Here is a 25,433-nt window from a genome sequence, read left to right on the forward strand (position 1 = left end):
TATTTTTTTTGGTGTGTTTCTTTCCTTTATATTGAAGTCGATGGAGTGAATATACAAATGGCCATAACTTTTTTTCGCAGGATTTCCGGCAGAGCAGGCCTCTCATTCTGTGGACCTTGATGACCAAATTAATAGAAAAAACAAAAATTTAAAGTATGTCATGACATCACAGGTAACATCCTATTCTTTGAGCTTTTGGGCCTGTGGCTCCCCGGCTATAGAGAAAAGTCAACCTTCTGAAGTCAGAGTTGCTTGAAGTCCAGTGGGAGGTTTCCGCAGTCAGTTATGATTTGGGGTTCTTTGGCATCTGCAAAGCTTTTTTACACAATATTCAAATTTTCAGAGATGGATTTATACAGTATCTTTTTGGATGATTTGACTTGTTTCTATCTTGTCTTTTCTTTTTCCTTCCTGCTCTGACCTCTATCCTGTCTCTTCTCACGGAAACTTCAAAATCATTTAACTCAGAACACACTAGGGCATTCACCAAATATTTGAATATTCGAATATCAAAGTCACTATTCGACGCTGCTCACCGAAGTCGAATATTCGCTTTTGTTTTGTTTATTTTTTATTGTTTTCTCTTTAAAAATATATAGTTTATAAAGCTTGGCTAGATAGGAAGTCATAAGAATGAGTTGTCAATGCCCCTGGTGGATGAATTTGTTAATGCTCTATACCAGGGGTTCTCAGACCTTTTTAGGCCATGACCCCCACAATAAACATATTTGAACTGGGGACCCCCACCCTGACAAGCACTTGGAATTGTAGGTATTACATGTAATGTGACTCAGTTCCGCAGATAAATATTGTGAAAATAGCAGATCTACATGCTCACAACGCCTCGCGTTGCGAGGCGTTGTGAGCTATTTTCACAATGTTCACCTCTTGCTTACTTAATATTTGACAGTTTGGCCAGTCCTGTCGAATATTCGACTATTCGAATACTTTGAGGTTGAATAATTCGAATACTAAAAATCACTATTCATGAATGCCCTAGAACATGGAAAAACAATAATATAACCCACGTCTTAACACCTGCAAACCTGTGATGTGACAATAAAAAACGATTCTGATGGGGGAAAAAGAAGAATAAAAACGACCTCCCCCACACACCCAATTATTTTATGGCATGCACTCACTTCTGGCAAAAGAATGTCACGTTTAATGTAGCAAACAAAACTCATAAAAGTCAGTCGCATTTTCTTTACGAGGGGTATAATGTTATTCATTCATGTATTTGCTCAGGATTCTAGATTTATGGCAGAATTATTTCTTCTCAAATCTGGATTGTTCAGTTAACTTGTGTAATGACTTTTTATTTTTTACCTTTCAGAATAAAAAAAATATATCAAGTTACTAGGAAGTTAGTAGGATTTATCACTTTTCTGTCTGTAATCATGACTTGATATAGCCTACTGTAGGGCAGTAGTTCCCAAACATTTTAGCTCAAGACCCAAAAGAGAAATAATAGCTTTAATCCCTGGCCCAAACTAGTGAAAATAGCTGATCTACAAGCTCATAACGTGGTGTGATGCCACAATTCAAATTTGCAGAATTGTTTTATTTATTTGTTTAATTTAATTTATCATATTCTTTCAAAATAATGAAAATATCCAGACCCAGTGTTTAGGAAACATTGCTGTAAGGATGTGAAGAAAGATTGATGTCCAGACATGTTCTAAACCAGTGATTCTCAAACTCTTCATTTCAGATGATCAGTTTTGTATGCATTAGGCCACAGGTCCACATTTGACAAGATTCGTTTTTGGGCTTTTTATGCCTTTATTTGATAGGATAGTAGACTGAGAGATGGGGAATGACATGCGGCAAAGGTCGTCCGGATCGGGAATCGAACCGGCAACGCCAGCAGGCATCATAGCCTAGTATGTGGTATGCGCCTGGCCAGCGGGCGCCCCACAACTGTCATCTCTGGGACCTCAGTCTACACTCTAAAATGAGTGTACAGGTCCATTTGGTTCCATTAAGGTTCCTCTTAAGTAACAGATCTGTTACTGTGTGTTCCCTTTTTCTTTTACCCAATTTAGTAATGCCACAACATGGATAGATTGGCTATTTTCGTCATGCGACACGAACACCCAACCACAAGTATTTAATCAGGCTTCGGTAATTTGGATTCGGTAACCCAGCTGAACCATGAATCATGTTCTAAAGCACACATTGATGCGAGCACAGCCGAGCGATGTCATTTATTATCAGGTTTGTCTGTAATTTGTTGATTTATTAATTTGGTCCATTTCCATTCCTCAACCATTTTGCCTCTCTGCAGGGAAATTCAAGCTTGCAGCCCCGCGCTAATTGCTATAATTATGCTATTATCAGGCTGTTTCTCTAATGTCCAATCACCATAATTATGTGGAGTTTCCTGTGGTCACAGAGTCATCAGTGTCTGCTTTAGGAGTATTTACCATGCTGTCTGGAGGGGTAATTCTGCCCTAAATGGTTACTAGCCAAGTAATTAGATGGTGGATGGTGGGGATGGGGACCTTATTAGCACATGTTATATAAGGTCTCATTTGAAATGTATGGGCCAAGTGAAACCCCAGTTGCATCTAAACTATTAAATGCTTCTAAGGGGGCAAACCATGCACGCACTAACGATTCTGACTGTGACCCTTTTAAACGAAATATTCAACTTTGAGAGAGAGTTAACACATGGGAAGCCAAGGTTTCTAACATTTCTAGCTGTTGCTGCTGCCGCCGTTCACTCACGCTTTATTTTGAAGAGCCTCGGAAGCTTCGTGCGTGTGCACGTGAGTGTCCACTGACGATTGAGGATTTGTTTACAAACGCTCGCGAAACTAAAATCCAAACCGGGGCCGACCATCGCGGTAAAGTGTCGCCGTGAAAACAATCAGATCTTTGCTTCCCTGGCGTTCTTTGCACCTCATTCATAGATAAAGCCCTTTTTATGTTTCAGCCTAGAATGGAAATCAATGCAGCCTAGTCACGCCATTTTCTCTCTCTGCGAGCCACGTTGTGACGTATGGACTAGGGTCTTTCACAGGGAACACATCAAGCGCACAGCACGCTGCACAGTTAACCCTTTGTTGTCTCGTTGAGGAACGAGAACTCCTTTTGGCAGAGCAACCTCTAGTGGCCGTATCTCGTTACTGAACGAGTTTGGCGTAAGAATTGTTAAGAAAGGCAGACAGAAAGCAGCAGAGATCCATAAAAACACTAGATACCATTGTGCACAGCAGCATCGCACAGCTACATCTGACTGTGCGACATCGCAACTCATTGTGATCTTGTATGGTGGCTATTTACAAATGTACAAGTATATAGGGGTAAAAGTGGTTAACTGACTTTGATGCTATATTAAGAGACAACTCATTTAGGCTAAATAACACATGTAGGCTCATGTTCCTACTTGTATTGATCCCAGATGACCCCATGGGGTCTATTAGGCAGAAATGCCCCTGTCATGCAGTTTCCCCAATGATATGATATTGATATTGATCATCCACTGGTCATTATATTATCTGCTTATAATATAATAATATAATAACCTAAAACTAACTTGGGACCACCCAGATTTGTGGACTAGTCATTAGTCATTTTGTAGCCACTACGTTTTCATGAAAATCTGCCCCTCCATTAAGTTATCATTCCGTCTTCCTAACGTTGCCATCCAGAAATTAAGAGTAAAACCCTTTTGGTTCCATTTTGTACACTTTCTACAATGAACACTGAGGATTTTGCTGTGATTCTTACCCTCTAGTTCGGCGGCAAATGACGAATCAGGTGACGACTTTGCTGCGAAGAAGACGGGAAGGATAAAGGAGGAGTCCGACGACGAAATCTTTACTGTGAAGTTGTCACGACACAAGAGGAAGAGGCCGAAGGACGAACCAGCAGAAGACCTTGCCATCTCTAATGCTTCTCCTGCGTAAGAACCTTCCACCTCAAAAGACAATTTGTGCTCTGTCTGGGGATAGCGATGTCTAGATCAGGGGTTTTCAAAGTGGGTGACGGGGCACCTGGGGTGCCGCGACGGCAGTCCAGGGTGCCGCGAGATAATTTGATAATATTTGGAATTTATTTGGACACTTGAAAAAATATTATTTAGTATAATTTTAAACTTGAAGTACAAAGTTATTTTCAGTCAGTTCTAACCAAAATGGCTATTATCTCAACGTTTTTCTCGCAACATAATCACTAAAATATCTTCACTGTAGGGGAGAAACCTTGTATCTCCAAGTTTCAAATGTGTACGTCTTTTGGTAAAGCAAAGCCCTGCCCTTGCGATGCGAGGCGTTGTGTGCTTGTAGATCGGCTGTTTTCACTAGTTTAGTACATTTTATAGATGATAAATACAAAACGAACGGTTTCCACCCAACAACGACGATATGCTATAAATATAAGGAGCTGGGAGTGAAAATTATAATGTAGGGGTGCCTCGGATTTAAAAAAAAAATGTATGGGGTGCCCTGAGACAAGAAAAGTTTGGGAACCCCTGGTCTAGATGTCTAGGGAAGCGATATTATCGTTTATCGTGATTTAAAAAAAACACTCACGGTGGAGATTTAAATTTATCGTGATATCGTTCCCCGTCATGCACTGGGATCAATTCACCTTTTATTTTCTGAGCTGCTTATCTTGTACCACTTAAACCCTCTATAACTGGTAAAATGGAACTGGAAATAACGTACTTGATACAGTCTTAATCGTTGCGACGCGTTGTGAGCTTGTAGATCGGCTATTTTTTGGCAAATGTTACGCCCCAGGATAATGGATGTTGGGGATATTTTGATTATCGCGATGATATCGTAAATCGCCATTTTCTTTGGTCACAATAATCGTGACATGACATTTTCATATCGTCCCATCCCTACTCGTGTCAATCCGGGCGAACCCTCTTGTTGTTCCAGTTGATGTGAATCTGTCCTCTTTGGTCTTGTTTCAGCTCCAAGGAAAAACGGAAGGACCGTGAGGCAGAGGACGGAGAGCCTAAGAAGAAGAAAAAGAAGAGGGCAAGGGAGGAAAATGAAAAGGTAGTTGTGCGGCAGGCACGTGCACACAGAAATCAAAGTGGGCTTGAGCCCCTGTAGTGGGAGAAATATGTAACAAAAATAGGCTAAGGTGTTGGTTTGTTTACTGTTAAGTTAATCATCTGGGTCACAGGTTGAGAACCACTGTCCTAGAGCACTGTTTCCCCAAAAAATAAAATGTTTTCCCCTCTACACCGAAATAACAAGGCTGAACATTCACCCGGCATTTTTGACCCCAGAGTACTGGGCCGCTAAGGTTCAAGTGGTTCACGCAGGTGGCATTTTCTTTTTCAGACGGTGAAGAAAGAGGAAGGCGAGGAGCGAGCCGTTTCCAAAAAGTCCAAGCGGACCAAGGAAGAGGAAGGTGAGCAGGGGCGACGCACCACATTCTGGGCCCTGGGAGCAAGGATTCACTGCGGGCCCCCCATGAATGTTCCTCATAGCGGGAGGGGGTTTAACCCATTTAGACTGGGAACGCATTATTACACAATATGTTGTGCTTTAACTATTGAAAAATAGCAGATATACAAGCTCACAGCGCGGGACCGAGTGCCACGCTGCAAGCTTGTAAATCTGCTATTTTTTTAAATCATGAAGTCTTTCAATATTTCAAACCCTTCTAAGGTTTTTTTAAGAAAAAAAAAACTATGTTTCTATGTGGTGCTCAAACTTTTTCATGTGAAGGACCCCCAATTTGGCCACGGACTCCCATCTCAAAATATTTAGTTCCAGGGTCCCCCAGAAGCAAAATTTGAGTTAGCATGTATATCTGCTATTTTTCAATAGCTTAAGTATAAAATTAAGGCCCCTCCACCTTGGGCCCTAGTAACTCAGTCCCACTCCCCCCCCCCCCTTGTGACGCCCCTGAAGGTGAGAGCCGAGGCATTTCAAAGAATCCCAAGAAGACAAAGCAGGAGAAGAAAGAGGAGGGGAGCGAGGAGCCCATCTCTTCCAAAAAGCCCAAGAAGACAAAGGAGGAGATCTCAGAGGCCAAGCAGCTGAAGATCAAGAAAAAAGAAGAGGAGGAACAGAATCGCTGGAGATGGTGGGGATGATTTGGTCCTTTCTTTTCACTTTTAACTGCTCTCTCTCACGCTCGCTCTAGCTCTCTCTCTCTCTCGCTCTCTCTCTCTCGCACACACACACACACACACACACACACACACACACACACACACACACACACACACACTAGTAAGACGCCTCAGGATGACAATCTGGCCAGTGATGTATATCGGACCAGTTACCATTGAGACCCCTGGTACCCATATATCGAGATCCATGCACTGTATATGGAGATATGCTGTTAGAGCCCAAACATGCTTATTCAGTTATTCGTTATGTGGAATGATGTCTATGATGTCTATGACATCTGACATCATCACCCTTTTATGCCCCTACATACCTGTCTGTTGAACCAGCCGTTAGTGTGGTATGTTGCCGATATGGGCTTAATATTGATGACATCAGGGAACTCCATATATGGGCATAAAAGGGATTATGTAATGTGACATCACAGTGAAGCCAGAGCGTGATGTCAGTAAAAGTCCGGAATTCAAAATGTAAAAGTAAGAAAGTAAGTGAGTAAAATATACCAAAAGTAAAAGTACAACATTTTTGAAAATAGCCTTGTGAGCTTGTAGATCGGCTATTTTCAAGTAATGTATGTTTTATAATATAATTTACTCATAAGTAACTCAAGTTTTCAAATAAGTAGTAGTGGAATAAAAGTACAACATTTTGATCCGAGATGTAGTGGCAAAGAAGTACAAGTATTGGAAATTGGAAATACTCAAGTAAAGTACAAATATGTCAAAATTGTACTTAAAGGAGTAAGTAGTTCACCCCCAAAATGACTTTTTTTTCCTATTGATTACTCAGGCCATCAATAATATTTTTTGTTTTTTGTCACATTCCTAAGACAAAAATGTGATAACAATACATTTACCCCCATTGATTCCGGATGGTGACCCGTTTCGAAACGGGTCACCATCCGGAATCAATGGGGGTAAATTTACTCGAATCAAAATGTTGTCTTAGGAATGTGACAAAGACCAAAAAATATTATTGAACTCTACTCTCCATGGCCTGAGTAATCAATAGAAAAAAAGACATTTTGGGGGTGAACTACTCCTTTAACTCTTTGCGTGCCAGCGCCCTCTAGGGGCCAAAGAATGCCAGCGCATCTCTCATAGGCGAGCGCTTTAGCTTCCAGGACTTCAGCTTCCAGGACCTGACGTTCTCACGTTCATGCACGGCATGGAAATGTCCTGGATGAAGATGCTAACAGAATGGCTATTCCCATTTTGTCATCTAAAAGATCATTTTTGGGCGATTTCGCCGTAAATAAACCTCGCGCCGCTTTCCTAAAACACAAAAAAGAGATATAAGCCTTTAAAGATGCGGTCTTTCATTGGATTAGGCGGAGATTGGCGATTGCGTTCGCAAATTACGGCCGGCTGGGACGTTGTTAGCTTTCGGCTAGTAGCTACAAAAATCAAGCCAGGCTTCAGAAGGCCTCTTATCATTTTATTCATTTAATTAAATAAAGCCGAACTACTTCGGGATCGGCACACTCGTGTACTCATCGGAAGCGGCGCCGAACATCGGGTGAACATTGGGGAGCTCAAAAATGTATTTTAAACCATTTTTAATGGAATATATCGTCGGACAGAGTAGAACGGCTAGCTGGCTAGCGGCTAGCGAGCCAGGACCACCCACGACTCTACAAGCAGCTCGGGGTAAGTGAATTAATAAAAAAAAGATTGTATTGGATTGAAATAAAGCCGAACTAGTTTGGGATCGGCACCAGATGAGTTAAGTAAATCAAAATGTACTTGGTTAACACCACAGATGATGTGACCCCCTGGCTCTCTCTCTCTCTCTCAGGTGGGAGGAGGAGAAGTATGAAGACGGGGTCAAATGGAAGTTCCTGGAGCATAAAGGACCCTACTTTCCTCCTGAGTACCAGGCGCTGGCCGACAACGTCCGCTTCATCTACAACGGTCAGTGGGAAGGGAATGGATGGAGAACTGAACAGGCTGTACAGATGATACGCGATATTATTGTTTATCGTGATAAAAAAAACTCAGGATAATCGTATTGTGGAGATTTAATGTATCGTGATGTCGTCCTCCGTCATGCACTGGGATCAATTCACCTTTTATTTGCAGAGCTTCATATCCGGTACCACTTAAACCCTCTATAATTGGTAAAAGGTACTTATAATGTACGTACTTGATACAGTCTTTTTTTCACTCTCTATCAAATGTCTTTGCCAAAAAATAGCCGATCTACAAGCGTTGCAACGCGTTGTGAGCTTGTAGATCTGCTATGTTTTGGCAAATGTTCCGCCCCAGGATATAATGTTTTTTGATTATCACGATAATATCGTAAATCGCGATTTCTTTTGTCTCAATAATCGTGGTATGAAATGTTCATATCGTCCCATCTCTACTGTACAGTCAAATCCTCAGTTAATTTAGCTCAGAACAGTGTACACATGGAAAACCCAAAGCACATTAAGGTCATATGGCGTTTCATTCGCCGACAGTGAAGAAAGATAAGGGTAGGTTACATTTGTGCACTACTTCTGAGTGAAATGAACAGAGGATTTTGTAGGGCATGGTGTTTCATTATTTTGCATGTCATTATTTGAATCTTTATTCTTGGGGTAAGTATGAAATATAGCATAGGTTGTAACTTGTAATTTAGTCAATGAAGATTAAGGTTTACAGTATGTGATACGATATTTTATATAGGCTGTTGTGTTCAGATGTGAAATGAAGAGGGTGAAAGAAGGTATGCTGTGCAATTTCTTTGCTGGCCATTTTTATAGCTTCGGCAAGTTTGAAAACCACTGAATAGGTTATGTTAACTCATCTGTAGCCCATCCCGAAGATCTTCGGGATTAATTAGGGTCATTAAGCCTTGCAGATCCCGAAGATCACCGGGTTATATACTGTATACAGAAAAGCTGGCACTACCGTTATGGTCCTGGCTAAGCGCTGGCACTGGCAGAAGTCCGCGATTTGTTTACATCGCACGTCCACGTCCACGCAAAGTGCTGCCGTTTAATCCTAATGGAGCTTCACATCTTTGGAGTTCATTTACGCAAAATTAGACTTTTGATTCCAAGGCTGGCATGTTTAATCTGCAAAATAGCACTCGGATGATAACAAAGACCGTCTAGTTCGGGTGAAAAAAAAAATCGTCAAGTTGGGCTTGGTGAAAATAAGAGAGTGGCCGTCTATGGAAGAAAATCATGGCACCAGCGCCCCCTTCTGCCCCAAAAAATGATGGCACAATGAATACAATACATTAAAGACAAGTAGGGCTGAGCAATATGACTTCAAATCAATATCATAATTATTTCAAACTTAAGCCTTGATTGTGATTACTGAAAGATACAGGTATAAAGATATAACGGCTATTATTGCTATTTTTGTACACCACCATTGTACAGTGAAGTGTACAGGGTTCAAGTAGTCGATTATAAAGAATCTTTTACAACTTGTTTGTGTCAATACGTTGATGTATAATAATTAAAAAAGTTATAAAAGCAGTTCCATGCAGTGTTGATTTCGTCGACTAAAACTATGATGAAAAATGTTTGTCGACTGCGTTTTTTTCACTAACGAAAACTAAATAAAAACTAAATAAAAAGTAAGCTGTGATGACTAAAACTAAGACTAAATATATTGACAATTTCGTCAATAAAAACTAGACTAAAACGTTAGGGAGGGACTAGTGGAGAAGAGTCATTTTATGCTTGGTTGCTCTCAGGTGTTGCGTGCTGAAAATAGCAGATCTACAAGCTCACAACGTGTCGCTGCGACGCGTTGTGAGCTTGTAGATCATCTATTTTCAGCAACGCAACCAAGTGTAAAATCAGCCATTACAATATCATCAAGGCCTGCCAAAATACATTTTAGTCGACTAAATCAACTGTAGATTTAGTCGCCTAAAATCTTATGATATTTAGTCGACTAAAATTAGACTAAAACTAAAACTTTTCAGGTGACTAAATTATGACTAAAACTAAATTACATTTTATTCAAAAGACTATGACTAAAACTAAATCAAAATTTGCTGTCAAAAACAACACTGGTTCCATGTGAACCTCCAGTTGTCTTTACACCATGGCTTATTTTCCCACGGCCCAAAAAAACAAGCCAAGCGGTTGAAGCCTCAGTCGCTAAGCGCCACGACATTCTTTTTTTTTAATCTTCGTGTCACTGGTATTGATTGTCAGCGACGATTAGAATCGATTATAATGTAACGTGTGCTTGTAAATCGCTCCCAGCCGTTCGTGTGACAAGTAAGCGCGCGATACGTCAAATTGTCTCGCCGCCACAGGTGAAACCAAGCGACCTCCAGAACGACAGTCTCTCGGCAAGATAATTAACCGCTATTACATCCCCGCTCAGAGAAACCCTGCAAGTCATTACAGGACGAATCATCTCACTCGGGCCATTAAACACACAGCATTCGGGGATGAATTCTAAAAAAAGCTGCCGTACATGTGCTCATCTGAAGGGCCAAACACTGGCGGTTTTATTTAATGGTGGCCGCTGACGGCAAGCAAAGCCCACCGGGGTGTTGAAGATGTTCTTTATTGTCTTTTGTACATAAGAGAAAGAGTAGAAGTTGTTCTTTTGTTCTGGCTCGTCAGTCTTTGTGGCAGTGTCGATAATGAAATGAACAATAAACATAGTATAATATAACGACAAGGGGAGAAAATAAATCAAGAAAGACAACAGTTTGTCCTAGCACTTAAAGGAGTAGTTCACCCCCAAAATGACTTTCTTTCTATTGATTACTCATGCCATGGAGACTTGAATTCATGGATATTCTTTTGTTTTTGTCGTTTTCCTAAGCCAGTATTTTGAGGAGACTCTGTGTCTCCATGCAGGGTCTTTGTGTCTCCATAGGGAGCCACTGCTGGTCACAAAGTAAAAGACAAGTGAAATTCATTTCAGTTTGATCTGAGTGTGTGAGTCTTTCTGTGCTCGTATGTGACCTTTTCAAAGGCGCTGGTCAACTTCTGCTAAACACAAATGCATAATACGAAATATATTTAAACATCTATGTGCGTGTAAAATGTTGGTGCGAGCCGGCGCGTGGCCCTGTAACCCAGGGGTTCCCAAACCTTTTGTCTCAGGGCACCCCATGAATATATTTTTAATCTGAGGCACCCCTATATTATAATTTTCACTCCCAGCACCTTATATTTATAGCATATCGTTGTTGTCGGGTGGAAACCTTATATGTCCAAAACCGTTCGTTTTGTATTTATCATCCATAAAATGTACTAGATGCGAGGCGTTGTGTGCTTGTAGATCAGCTGTTTTCACTAGTTTTGTGCGACAGTCTTGTATGATCAAGCAGGGCTTTGCTTTACCAAAAGACGTACACATTTGAAACTTGGAGATACGAGGTTTCTCCCCGACAGTGACGATATCTTAGTGATTATGTTGCAAGGAAAACGTTGAGATAATAGCCATTTTGGTTAGAACTGACTGAAAATAACTTTGTACTTCAAGTTTAAAATGATACTAAATATTTTTTTCAAGTGTCCAAATAAATTCCAAATATTATCAAATGATCTCGCGGCACCCCTGGACTGCCGTCACGGCGACCCAGGGTGCCCCGTCACCCACTTTAAAAACCCCTGCTGTAACCTATCCACCTATGCCACCTCTCTCTCCGCTACAGCCGACACGTGCCCTTGAGCCTGACCAGTGAAGCCCAGAGTGTGGTTGGCTGCAGCAACCGCAGGCAACCTTGTGCTCTGACCTTTCTCTCTCTCTCTCTCTCTCTCTCTCTCTCTCTCCCTGTGTGCGAACGGGCCACTGAATTAATCACCATCAGCGTAATTATCATCATCTCCGCCTCGCAGATCAGGTCGGAGTTCAGCCGTCGCCTCTGACTCTATAAATCAGCGTTTTCTATTTAAAGTTGGCCGTGCCCTCCCAAAGCTGCCCGCTTTCTTTTTTTATTTTATTTTTGTAATGTTTTGTCTGTTGTGAAGAGGAAGGGAAAGGTCAGCCGTGCACAGTAAAAGTCTCAGTGTTAATTTATCCATTTTTAACTCACCAAACGGCCTCAAAAGAGTCAGTCCGTTTGGTTCCATTTGTACGCTCTCAGAGTTAAACTAAAGATGCAACTTAGGTCATTCTCGTGGGAGACAAATAGGGATGGGACGATACGTGATATTATCGTTGATCGTGATAAAAAACGATCACGGTAATCGAATCGTGGGGATTGAATTTATCGTGATATGGTCCTCCGTCATGCACTGGGATCAATTCACCTTTTATTTGCCGAGCTGCATATTCCGTACCACTTAAACCCTCTATGATTGGTAAAAGGTACTTGTATACGCACTTGATACAGTCTTGATACAGATAATGTCTTTGCCAAAAAAATAGCCGATCTACAAGCTCACAACGCGTCGTGTTGCGTTGTGAGCTTGTAGATCGGCTATTTTTTGGCAAATGTTCCACCCCAGGATAATGGATTTTGATTATAGCGATAATATCGTAAATCGCGATTTCCTTTGTCACAATAATCGTGATATGACATTTCCATATCGTCCCATCCCTAGAGACAAAATGTCTACAACTGAGCCAAGATGGAAAATAATGACCGGATTGCAGTTTTAACACTCAGGATTTCACAGCAGACGATCGACAGACAGACAAACGGAAGGCATTAATGAAAATGAAGAACCTGGGGAGGGATTACGCAGTCAGTGTGCACTTAAATCAAAGAGAAGTGGAATAGACGGACTGTGACTCCTTCCTCGGCAGTCTCCCTGCTGTCCTTCACAGTGGCGTCTGTTCAGAAAAAGCTAAGGTATGGCAACATGATTAGACACCAGTCATGTTGCCATACCTTAGCAACAGGCATGATACATTTATTTTAAGAAGTCATTTAATTTTTTCCCCCCATTTCTACGGTTTCTTGGGCTGGATATGGCAGCCTAGAACGGTTGTTCAAGTGCAGCTAAACTTGGCATGTTAGTAAACGTGCCACAATTAACAATAATGAATTGCACCTGTGCAGCTGACCTTGCGGAACCTGGGAATATAGCATTTTGTCAAGATGGGGAGAAAACAAGTGTGGAGAATATAATTATAATACCTTGCTAAAGTGACCATTTTGTAAAATTTAGCATTTGTAGTTATTTTACTGTACTTTAACAACATAATAACCAGCACAGATAGACAAAGAGACATTCATGGATTTATATTTAAAAGTAGCTTTTATTTCCACCCCTGGACCCAGGGTATGGCAGCTGCATACCCCTGCCATACCCAATTGAAAGCACCTTCTTCATTGCAAGTTTACTTCTCTCTCTCTCTCTCTCTCTCTCTCTCTCTCTCTCTCTCTCTCTCTCTCTCTCTGTGTCTCTCTCTCTCGCACTCACTTCACTCACGCAACACCAACTGAATCACTGTGTTAACAAACTTGGCATGCGCACACATACGCAATCGCACCCGTACGATGAGTAAAGTGGATTGGATCCGTCTCTTGATTGACGACTGTAATTGTTTTGGCTTCCCGCCCTGCCTCAGACCGCAGTCCATCAGTGTCTCTGTCCTATTGGGAGTTTGCTTGATCACTTAATCCGTGTTTGTGTGTGTGCAGGGGCGTCACACCAAACTCTGGGCCCTAGGTACAAGGATTCACTGCGGGCCCCCCATGAATGTTAACCATTGAAAAATAGCAGATATACAAGCTCACAGCGCGGCACCGAGTGTCGCGCTGCGAGCTTGTAGATCTGCTATTTTTGAAAAATCGTGAAAATGCGTGCAAGAAACCCATGTTTCCATGTCAGTGATGCTCAAACTTTTTCATGTCAAGGACCCCCAAGATGATATGTATTTGGCCACAGACCCCCATCTCAAAATATTTAGTTCCAGGGACCCCCCAGTAGCAACATTTGAGTTACAAATGTTCGCTTAAAAAATACATACAGTGTATTCAAAGATTTGCAAGCTGCGAGCTTGTATATCTGCTATTTTTCAATAGCTAAAGTTACTAGGGCCCCTCCACCTTGGGCCCTAGTAGTAACTCAGTCCCACTCCCCCCCTTGTGACGCCATGTGTGTGTGTGTGAGAGAGAGAGAGGGAGAGAGAGTGGGTGTGTCTGCGCGTGTGCATGTGTAACTGGTTTGTTGCTGAGTGCTGACTCACAGCAGTGGTGTTGAATATAGATCTGTGTCCTTGTCTTCCCAAGCTCTAAATTTGAGGATTAGCCAGATGGATCCTAGGGGATCTGATGCAGACAGCATGTTTAATTGTGTGTGTGTGTGTGTGTGTGTGTGTGTGTGTGTGTGTGTGTGTGTGTGTGTGTGTGTGTGTGTGTGTGTGTGTGTGTGTGTGTGTGTGTGTGTGTGTGTGTGTGTGTGTGTGTGTGTGTGTGTGTGTGTGTGTGTGTGTGTGTGTGTGTGTGGTCCTTAATCACTGTGGCGGCAGTAGAGTGGTGTTTGTGGTACTACTTTGATTCCTAAGTGTGCCCTCCGTCCATTTAACTAATTCATTCATCAAGATCTCAAGGACAAACAGTACTTTGCACATAGACGATTACATTTTTGTTGAACAGGTTATCCAAGTTAAAGTCAGTGTGTGTGTGTTGGGGCATTAACGACTTGTGTTTTTTGCAAGTCGACTCGACTCAGTATAAAGTTGAGTTGAAGTCGACTTTATTGTTTGATGATCTTTATTGTTTGACATCACACACGACCCCCCTATTATTTTGGGGGGTCCCCAGATGATTAACTTAATGTGAAACATTGTTTTCTCATTCAACTGTAAACAAACAAACATAAAGTTTTAAGTGTATAGAGGGTATCTTCACATTTCTAAAGTGCCAATTTAAAGGGATATTACACTTTCAAAGTCATTTTATCGTCTAATCAGGCTTTTATGAACTCCCTGAACAGTTTTTAATTTGCTTGATTCAATATTTAGATATTTGATGTAAATGTTACCAGGCCCGACACGCCCAGGCCCTCTCCCATACACACCCATTGTAACTTCAAACTCCATTTTAACCGTGATAAATTCATTAAAAACAACCATTATTTTTTCTGGTGACTCAAACTACCCTCCTAATACGTGAGCAGGCCGTGTTTTTTCGATAACTTTTTTCATTTATTTTTAATAATCCATTTTTGTATTAAATATTTTTCATTTTCCCAAATAATTATTAAAAATTAATGAAAAAAGTTATCGAAAAAACACGGCCTGCTCACGTATTAGGAGGGTAGTATGAGTCAACAGAAAAAACAACGGGTGTTTTTAATGAATCTATCATGGTTAAAATGGAGTTTGAAGTTACAATGGGTGTGTATGTGGAGAGGGCCTGGGCGTGTCGGGCCTGGTAAAATTTACATCAAATATCTAAATATTGAATCAAGCAAATTAAAAACTGTTCAGGGTGTTCATAAAAGCCTGATTAGACGATAAAATGACTTTGAAAGTGTAATATCCCTTTAACTCTTATTGTGTAGTTTGGACCTTATTAACGTTCAGGGTGCCAAATTATTATTATTATTTTTTATTTTCGAGCCGGGCCGCCGGCCGCCATCTGTTTACACGGCCCGCGAGAGCGTCGCGCCGCCGATATTTGCCATCCACTCCAATGCAATCCAGGATCTTTAGAGCTCATTTTCTCTGTTCCATGCATATCCATGAGGTGTGCAAGGTTTAATCACGGCTAAATCGCCGAAAATAGGGCTTCTAAAATGCTTGGTAGCCAATAGCTAACTTCAAGCTAACTTCATCCTGTTCCTGTTCATGCTCATGCTCAAAGGAAAGTGTTCAGGCGCGTCATGGCTGCGCACGGCTTGTGCATATACAGCGTATGTCTATGGTGGATTCTATGGCCATAGGGTGCCCTCTAGTGGTGATTCTGGGCACTGAAAGGGTTAAGGACTTTTTAATACCTCTAAAATGGCAAGTTAAACATTGTCCAAATTGTCAAATATAGAGGCAGAAATTGTGAAAATAGCTGATCTACATGCTCACAACGCCTCGAGAAAGTTTTTTTTTTCAACTTCGACTTTCGACTTGAGTAATAAAGTTAACTGAGTCGACTTGTCGATTTTCTTCGTTAATGCCCTAGTGTGTGTGTGTGTGTGTGTGTGTGTGTGTGTGTGTGTATATGTACGCAGGTACACCGGTGAAGCTGAGCTTGGTGTCTGAGGAGGTGGCTTTGTTCTTTGCTCAGATGTTGGACCACGAGTACACAACCAAGGACGTGTTCCGCAAGAACTTCTTCACTGACTGGAGAAAGGTGAGGTCGACCCCGAACGTCATGACGGTTCTTGTTCGCCGTCTTACAGTAGGCTCCGATCGGATTTCAGTTTCATGGCCCGTACGTACAGTATGTTAAAGTAACAACAGACTGGCAGTCTTGTGGCAAAAGTTGGCATTTAGTTCAGCACAAACTGCCGGCCTGCGAGGCGTTGTGAGCTTGTAGATCGGCTATTTTCTGCAAAGAGCTTTGGTGTAGAGGGGGAAAAGAGCAGACTAAGTATAGAGTGAAAGGTCAAGTTTATTAAGTATTGACGGTTCAAGTGGTTAAATATCTGTAAACATGAATTGACATGATTCCAAAATACACTGATGATTGTGCTGTCAAAAGATGAAACTATATGGAATCTATTAACAGGTTTTGGGGGTCCCTGCTTCGTCTCTCTCTCAACTAAGGGGTCCTTGGCCTGAAAACATTGAAGACCTCTGGTCTCATAACTGTCAGGTTGCCCAACACTCAACGCCAAGGCATATCATGAGGAATTAATTTTGCGCTGCTTGGAGCTCAATGCACTTTGAAAATAGGATTTGTGCGCAGGCATTGATATGCTAATCCATACACCCGGCTCCCTGCATATGAACAAATCCAATTAAACTGTTTCATTAACCAGAAAAAACAAGAGGGAGAAGAGAAAAAAAAGGTTCCTTGTATGCCCTCTGTGACCGCCTACTATCACATGTCAATCATACTCAGATAGACTGTCTAAATTGTGTGTGTGTGTGTGTGTGTGTGTGTGTGTGTGTGTGTGTGTGTGTGTGTGTGTGTGTGTGTGTGTGTGTGTGTGTGTGTGTGTGTGTGTGTGTGTGTGTGTGTGTGTGTGTGTGTGTGTGTGTGTGTGTGTGTGTGTGTGTGTGTACAGAAGATCTATTGCTGATCTAGACCAGCTCCCGTTCTCCATCAAATTCATTCAGACTTCAAACTGATTCTGTATCTGAGATTGGTTAGAGCAATGGTTCTCAACCTTTTCAGGCCACGACCCCCAAAATAATCATATTTTAACTGGGGACCCCCCCACCCTGACGAGCACTAAGAGTTGAGGCATTACATTTTGTATAACACGGTGCTATTGTGAAAATAGCCGATCTTCATGCTCACAAGACCTTGCGTGCCTTATTCTTTACTATAATGTCTAAAGAAATAAGTGGATGTCCGTCTTTCTTCTGTCAACCCGGTAATGGTTCTGTAAACATGCAGGCGCTGCAGGAGGCAGCATTACAGAGCACTCAAGGACGTGGTCATTGGGCGGAACGGTCTCATGTAATGAAGGCCGAGGCTGTTATCACATTCAGCCTGGACTGCTGTCCAGCTCAGCCCTGACTACTGTCCAGCTGTGCTCTCTGATGCCATGGCAACAGCTTCAAAGCCACATACTCTGCTCTGGGAAAAACAAATAAAAATAGTTTGTTTTGTGCTGGCATCCTTGGGAACTGATTGTACAGGGAGTATATAGCAGGAGTATATAGCAGGGGTCTTCAACGTTTTCAGGCCAAGGACCCCTTAGTTGAGAGAGAGAGATGAAGCAGGGACCCCAACAAGCTGTTCATAGATATAGTTTCATTGTTTGACAGCACAATCATCAGTGTATTTTGGATTCATGTCAAGGTGTGTTTTCGGATATTTAACCACTTGAACGGTCAATACTTAATAAACTTGACCTTTCACTGTACTTAGTCTGCTCTTTTTCCCCTCCAAAGCTCTTTGCCGAAAATAGCCGATTTACAAACTCACAACGCCTTGCAGTGCGAGGCGTTGTGAGCATGTAGATCTGCTATTTTTGGCTAAAGTTCTCAGAATATGGACATTAGGGTTCAAGTGGTTAAAATAAGAAAGGGGGAAAAAACAAGTTCCTATCACACAAAGATTTGGAGGACCCCCTGTAGTAACTCTGTTGAAGACCCCTGGTATATAGAAATGGTTTGTACCGGGTGTGGGGATAGCGACAATGAGCAAGGGGGTGCAACAGTTAATCAAACTAATCTAGGAATAAATAACAATGTATTTAATGAATGGTTAAAATGCAGCCACAATTGAGTAAAACAAAGACATTTAAATAGTACATTAACTGTGTAAAACAGAAGTGCAACATACACTTAAAAACGAATCTTTCAAAATGAACAAGAATTGTTTAGCAGCATTAATGGACCCATCATCACCTGATAAAATACACTGCATCATGTTAATGCATAGATTCTTCCGCAGATAAAAGGCATTTTAAGCCGTATCTGGCGGTATCTTTGGATACAGGTATCGGAACTACTCTTAACTTTAATCCTCACAGCAATTATTGTCTGGATCAGGGGTCTTCAACGTTTTCAGGCCAGGGACCCCTTAGTCGAGGGAACGATGAAGCAGGGACCCCCTGTAGCCATAGATACCATATAGTTTCATCGTTTGACGGCACAATCATCAGTGTATATTGGATTCATGTCAATTTGTGTTTTCAGATATTTAACCACTTGAACTGTCAATACTTGATAAAGTTGACCTTGCTTTCACTCTGTACTTAGTCAGCTCTTTTTCCCCTCTACACCAGACCCCTTAGCCAAAAAATGTTTTTTTGGCTAAGTTCTCAGAATATGGACGCTAGAGTTCAAGTGGTTAATTTAAAAGAGGAGAAAAAAAAGTTTCTATCACACAGAGATTTGGAGGACCCCCTGTAGTAACTCTGAGGAACCCCTAGGGGTCCCGGGCCCCCCTGTTGAAGACTCCTGCTTGATGTGTTGTGTTGTGTGAACTTTAATCTGTATTCCATGTTTGTGTTGGTCTCACTGTGTGTGTGTGTGTGTGTGTGTGTGTGTGTGTGTTAGGAGATGACCCACGAGGAGAGGAAGTTGATCAAAGATCTGGACAAATGTGACTTTGGAGAGATGCATGCCTATCACAAGGCCAAGGTGGAGGCTAGGAAGCTCATGAGCAAGGAGGAAAAACTGGTGAGATTCCGATTCTAGTTCTGTGTGTGTGTGTACCTGTATACTGTACCAATAGCAGATCTACAAGCTCACAACATGTCGCAGCGCGTTGTGACCTTGTAGATCTGCTATTGTCCACTATTTTTCAACATGGAAACGATTATGATGATTATGACAAAGTAATTGCGATTATGTCGAATAATTGCGATGAGACGATTATGTAATACTTGTGACAGGCCTAGTTGTTCTGCATGCTGTTGCAGGTCTTAAAAGAGGCCAACCAGAAGATCGTGGACGAGTTTGGCTTCTGTACTTTGGACCAGCACAAGGAGCGCATCGGCAACTTCAAGATTGAGCCGCCGGGGCTGTTCCGTGGCCGAGGCGAGCACCCCAAGCAGGGCATGCTGAAGAAGCGCATCCAGCCAGAGGAGGTCATCATCAACTGCACCAAGTGAGACGCGAGATGAATGGGCTATATGCACAGCAGCCATATTGGAGAGAAGTTGGGTCCCTTCTCACTTCCTTCAAAGGTGTTACCAATGATACTAATGAAGACTCTTGTTCCATTTCATGTAGCACAGTGGTTCTCAAACCTTTTGTTTCAAGGACCCCCATAACTCTCAGAACCATGAGGGTCCCTGGACCACACTTTGAGACCCATTGGTACAACACTGTTTCCAGAGAGCCAACATGCACAATATCAGCACTCTGACTCTGTTTGACCGGAAATGGAACAGAGCCTTCATTAGTATCTCTCTACCTAATCAGAATGAGTACCACAGCAATAGTGTCTCTTTGTCCATATGTAACTCTACGTTAAGCAGTTGTTCAATTGTCTAAAAAACATAATAGAAAAATCAGTAACGCATCTGCCTTGCTGACCATCTACTTTCCCACCTTCAGATGTCTCTACTTATCATAATCACAAAATGTTCCCAAATCTTCCCCAAATACTAGCCTGTAGGTGGTGCAGGGCCGGACTACTGTGCCTACTGTGTGGTGCAGGGCACCATACAGGAGAGGTGGCCACCTGGACAACTGGGCACTTGGGACATGTGGGCACTTGGAGAGGTGGGAACCTGGAATACTGGGTACTAGGGACATGTGGGCAAGTGTGCAAGGACTGACGGATACAGATCTCCATATATGGCCATAACAGTTGGATCACTGCTGCAATGTACAGTAGCTGTAAGTGTCTGCAAAGCAGGCGTGATCTCTAGATGCGAGTGGTCCGAAGGGCCGCAAACTTCTTGTCATTAGTAACACCTGTGAAGGAAATGAGAAAAGACCCAACTTCTCTCCAAAATGGCTGTTATTGTACGATGGGTTTTGCTTTCCAACTAGTCCCTCGAGAGAGGGGTCTTATGGGTTAGACTCTGGCTTACTGAACCTCCTTTCATTAGCAAGGAAATAAGTCTGCGTTATGTTGGTCACTCATCTCGTCTCCGAAACCCTAATAGGGAGTGAAAATGTGTTGATGGATGCGATGCACAGCAATTTGGGCAGGGGTAGGCAACCTGCTGCTCTAGAGCCACATGTGGCTCGTAGGCCCTCTCCTGTGGCTCCCAGTTTGAAGTATGCAATGTCTGTTTTCTTTAGTTTTTACATTTGAATCATAATGTATCGCAGCAGTAGGCATAAAGTTATTCTTACATTCTCATATTGTAAAGGAAAAAGTGTCCTTTACACCCGATAAAAATAAGAAACAAATTATTGAAGGAAAATAAAGGATTTCATGAAATCTATGAAAATCGGCATCACACATTTATACAATATGTAGAGGGGGTCCCTGCTTCATCTCTCTCAGCTAAGGGGTCCTTGGCTTGAAAACGTTGAAGACCCCTGGTCTAGCGAGTTAGCTAGAGGGGTGGGCTCTAATGGCAGTTAACCTCTTTACAGCAGCTTCAGAGTCAAAACTTTTTGGAGACATTTCCGCCATTATGAAAGTTGAATGTAAAAAAAAAAATCGTCGAGCGATACAAGTAAGCGATTTAGCTTAAAATCAACTACTCGCTGTCAGAGCTGCTAAGTACTCGAGATGAAAAAAAACAAAAAGAACAGATCGTTTGTGTCTATCAAAACATCAGATTAATGTGGGAAGACTGCAATTCTCCTTTAAATTTGGGAAATGTGAAACATTTGCTTCCTCGCTGTGCATATGACCCACAACCTTTTCATAGATTCCTTATAGTGTCATTTAACAGCACAATCATCAGTGTATTTTGGATCCATGTCAGTTCATGTTTTCAAATATTTAACCACTTGAACCGTCAATACTTAATAAACTTGACCTTTCACTCTGTACTTAGTCTGCTCTTGTTTCCCTCTACTCCAAAACTCTCTGCCAAAAATAGCCTTTCTGCAAGCTCACAACGCCTCGCAGAACAGGGGCGTTGTGAGCTGAACAGGGGGTCCCGGACCCCCAGTTGAAGACCCCTATACTAGTGCTCTCTGAAAAGTGGAACTCATTCGAGCTTTGTGAGCTCTGAGCTCTGAAAAAAAAGGTCATGGCGCTCTGAAAACAGACGCTGGACAGCTGTCACACAACACAGATGCTCATTTCTTTCCACTCCCTCCTCGTCCCAACAGAGGGTCCAACGTCCCGGTGGCTCCGGCCGGTCATCGCTGGAAGGAGGTGCGTCATGACAACACGGTGACGTGGCTGGCCAGCTGGACAGAGAACATCCAGGGAGCCATCAAGTACATCATGCTCAACCCCAGCTCCAAACTCAAGGTAGAACCACAACTAGGGCTGTCACAATTATTACATAATCGTCTAATCGTGATTATTTGACATTATCGCAATTATTTTGTCATATTCGTCATAATCGTGAATGTTGAAAAATGTCAACAAGCTCACAACGCGTTGCATCTCGACGCGTTGTGAGCTTGTAGATCGGCTATTTCCACTATCAATGTTATTTTTGAAGTAGTAAGTTGTCAAATATGTCAGTAATTTCTTTGTATATTTAGGTTATGTGTCATATCTACCATGTGCAACTTCAAAGCCTAAAAGCCAAACAGAAATGTAATTATCAACAAAAACAAAAATTAATCGTCATGTAAAATGTCATAATCGTGACAGCCCTAACCACAACCTGACTAAGGATGGGACGATAAGCGATATTATCGTTTATCATGATAAAAAACACTCACGATAATCATATCGTGGAGATTTAATTTATCGCGATATCGTCCTCCGTCGTGCACTGGGATCAATTCACCTTTTATTTGCCGAGCTGCATATCCGGTACCATTTAAACCCTCTATAATTGGTAAAAGGTACTTATAATATACGTACTTGATACAGTATTTTTTCACTCTATCAAATGTCTTTGCAAAAAAAATGGCGCCTACTCCTGCTGAGGTGCATGGATTTAGCTTCCATTACAGCTAGGCTAACGCATGTTAGAAGCACAGTTTTCGGTTATTTTGCGGCAAATAGAGGCTGGCTCCAGAAAAGCATAGATTCAGATAAAAGGGGCTTTAAAGTTGGCGGATTGCATTGGATCCAAGGGAATAAATCGGCGAATAGTAAATGACGATAGTAACGTTAGTAAACGTAGGACGACCTCGGACCACCTACGTTTTCAATAATCAGCTCACGGTAAGGAAATGGGGTCGGTAAAGGAAGGTGTTCTGACTGGTTGTTTGGGAGGCGCGTTGATCTTGGAAATGTTAAAACTCCGAGGGTTGTTGTCCTATTTACCACTGTTTTAAACCAATCAAAATACAGTATTTGAACATTTGACTAGAAAAAGTGGTAGAAAGGGTTTTTTGTGCTTGTTTCTAAAGTGTAGTTGCTTATTTGGGCTTCCTTCCTAATTTTTAAAACTGTCCTTGTCTGCCCTGATGAGGGCCAACTTTGGGTCAAGGCTTTCCATTCGAAACTAGCCTGACATTAAAGCTTTTTAACTTTATGAAGAGTGCCTTGTGCTCGTTTTAGTTTTCTCTCTGGATTTTCTCTCTTTTCTTCTTATTTTTCTGAGCCAAACAGCACCTTCAAATTATGCATAAGCCTTGAACACCGTACGTCACCCTTTCTCCGTTTTATTCTATGGCAGTGCTTCTCAAACTTTTTAATTTCAAGGACCCCCATAACTCTAGTGTACAAATGGTACAGGTCTACAGGAGTTCAGTATAAAAGCCATAGTAATATACGGTATATTCAACACCTAAGTTTAAGGTTAGAGCTGTCTTTATTGTGATCGTGTCTACAGTATGGTCGTATGAGAGTGAAAATCTTCATGTTTATTTTGGTTTACCTTGAGTTCATTACGGCTTGGTAAACCATGACCCCTTGTGGTGTATTGCTTTATTTTAACCAATTAAAGCTGGGAAAGCATGTCATTGTAACTATACACAGTATCACAAATCTTTTCTTATGGGGGTCCATGGCCAAATGCAGGTTTTTTTTGTTGGTATGAAAATGTTTGAGAACCAAATAGAAGTTTGTGTGCGCGCGCTTGCGTCTGGCCGTTACGGTTGGTGTCTTTCGTCTTTTAAACGATTTCATGTCTTCAAACAAAGCAGAATATGGAGCAAAGACATGATAACACAATCCCATTAATTATTGTGGTTCTTCTGTTTACCCAGCCACACACGCATGGGAAGAAGACACACTGTGCTGTTTCACACTGCACTGCTTGAATGAACGTTCATGTTCAACTTGGCAAACCTGAAATCCAATCATTTCCAAACAGGAGTGGAGAAGGAAGTGTTTGTTTGTACCTTGGATTATGAGAAACAAGCGTTCTTATTCTAGGGATCACCAATTCCAGGTAGAATCTATGGATGTCAACTGCAGGGGTTCCCAAACTTTTTTGTCTCTGGGCACCCCATGAATATTTTTTTAATCCGAGGCACTACATTATAATTTTCACTCCCAGCACCTTATATTTATAACATATCGTCGTTGTCAAGTGGAAACCTTGTATGTCCAAAACCGTTCGTTTTGTATTTATCATCTATAAAATGTATTAAACTAGTGAAAACAGCAGATCTACAAGTACACAACGCTGTGTGCTTGTAGATCGGCTGTTTTCATTAGTTTGTGTGACGGTCTTGTATGATGATGCAGGGCTTTGCTTTTTACCAAAAGACGTACACATTTGAAACTTGGAGATACGAGGTTTCTGCCCGACAGTGACGATATTTTAGTGATTATGTTGCGAGGAAAACGAATGTTAATATCCGAATGTGCCTCTGTGGGATCAATAAATGCATCTCTTTCTCTCTCTGTCTTTCTTTCTCTCTCTCGCTCCATCTAGGGAGAGAAGGACTGGGAGAAGTACGAGATTGCTCGTAAGCTGAAGACTTGCGTTGAATCCATTCGGAACCAATACCAGATGGACCTCAAGTCCAAACAGATGGGAACACGTCAGAGAGCTGTGGCCCTCTACTTCATCGACAAGGTCTGTGTCTAGACTGCTGGCTCCCTCTTAGCTCCCAAACTGAGGCCTTTTCCACCGACAAAGAACCTTTTCCAGAACCAGTGCCGGTTCAACTTTCTTGCAACCTTAGTTCGTTCTTGCATGCGAACCGTTTCCACTAGGGCATTAACGAAAAAGTCGACAAGTCAACTCAGTCGACTTCATTACACAAGTCGACTCCCACCAGAGAAAGTCGAAGTTGAAAAAAGAAAAAAAGTTCTATTGTGAAAATAGCAGATCTACATGCTCACAACGCCTCGCAACGCGTTGTGAGCATGTAGATCGGCTATCTTCACAATTTCTGCCTCTATATATTGGACAATTTGGACAATGTTTAATTTGTCATTTTAGAGGTATTAAAAAGTCCGACGACCTTGTCTGATGAAGCAGGGCTTTATTTCGCGAAAAACGTACAAATTAGAATCTTGGAGATACGAGGTTTACATCCGACAACGACGATATATTTCAATTTTTTATGGCACATGACCTTTAACTCTTTTACTGCTTCGGACGTTCCCGTTCGCCCCAATTTTCAACCCAGCTCGTTGCCAATACGGCTCGTTCTTTTTACCTTGTCTGATGACTGTAAGCTGATGAGGGGTCGCGCCGCCGTGTTCAGTAAAAACATCTCCCGTAATGCTGCTCTCAAAAATCCACCGCACGTTAGCAATAATGGAGTCCCAAATCACTTCCTGGCTGTTTTCTGTGGATCTGATCTAGAAAATGCATTTCTATGCTCTGAATGTATG

General features: G+C 41.9%; 1 protein-coding gene across 1 annotated transcript in view; it reads left to right on the forward strand.

The window, feature by feature from the left end:
* Positions 1 to 25,433, forward strand: part of LOC308294292 (DNA topoisomerase I, mitochondrial) — a gene marked incomplete at both ends in the record, with an annotated part of 86,744 nt that overhangs the window by 19,334 nt on the left and 41,977 nt on the right. Inside the window, 10 exons of the mRNA XM_080737020.1 lie at positions 3,746 to 3,913; positions 4,931 to 5,018; positions 5,310 to 5,379; positions 5,886 to 6,060; positions 7,905 to 8,020; positions 16,201 to 16,322; positions 19,151 to 19,273; positions 19,516 to 19,703; positions 21,842 to 21,986; positions 24,523 to 24,666. Coding sequence (XP_080593146.1) covers positions 3,746 to 3,913; positions 4,931 to 5,018; positions 5,310 to 5,379; positions 5,886 to 6,060; positions 7,905 to 8,020; positions 16,201 to 16,322; positions 19,151 to 19,273; positions 19,516 to 19,703; positions 21,842 to 21,986; positions 24,523 to 24,666 — 1,339 coding nt within the window. The remainder of the gene's footprint in view (positions 1 to 3,745; positions 3,914 to 4,930; positions 5,019 to 5,309; positions 5,380 to 5,885; positions 6,061 to 7,904; positions 8,021 to 16,200; positions 16,323 to 19,150; positions 19,274 to 19,515; positions 19,704 to 21,841; positions 21,987 to 24,522; positions 24,667 to 25,433) is intronic.

Source organism: Nannobrachium achirus (genome assembly GCF_963921795.1).
Source record: "Nannobrachium achirus genome assembly, chromosome: 11".
In the NCBI taxonomy this organism is placed as follows: Eukaryota; Metazoa; Chordata; class Actinopteri; order Myctophiformes; family Myctophidae; genus Nannobrachium; species Nannobrachium achirus.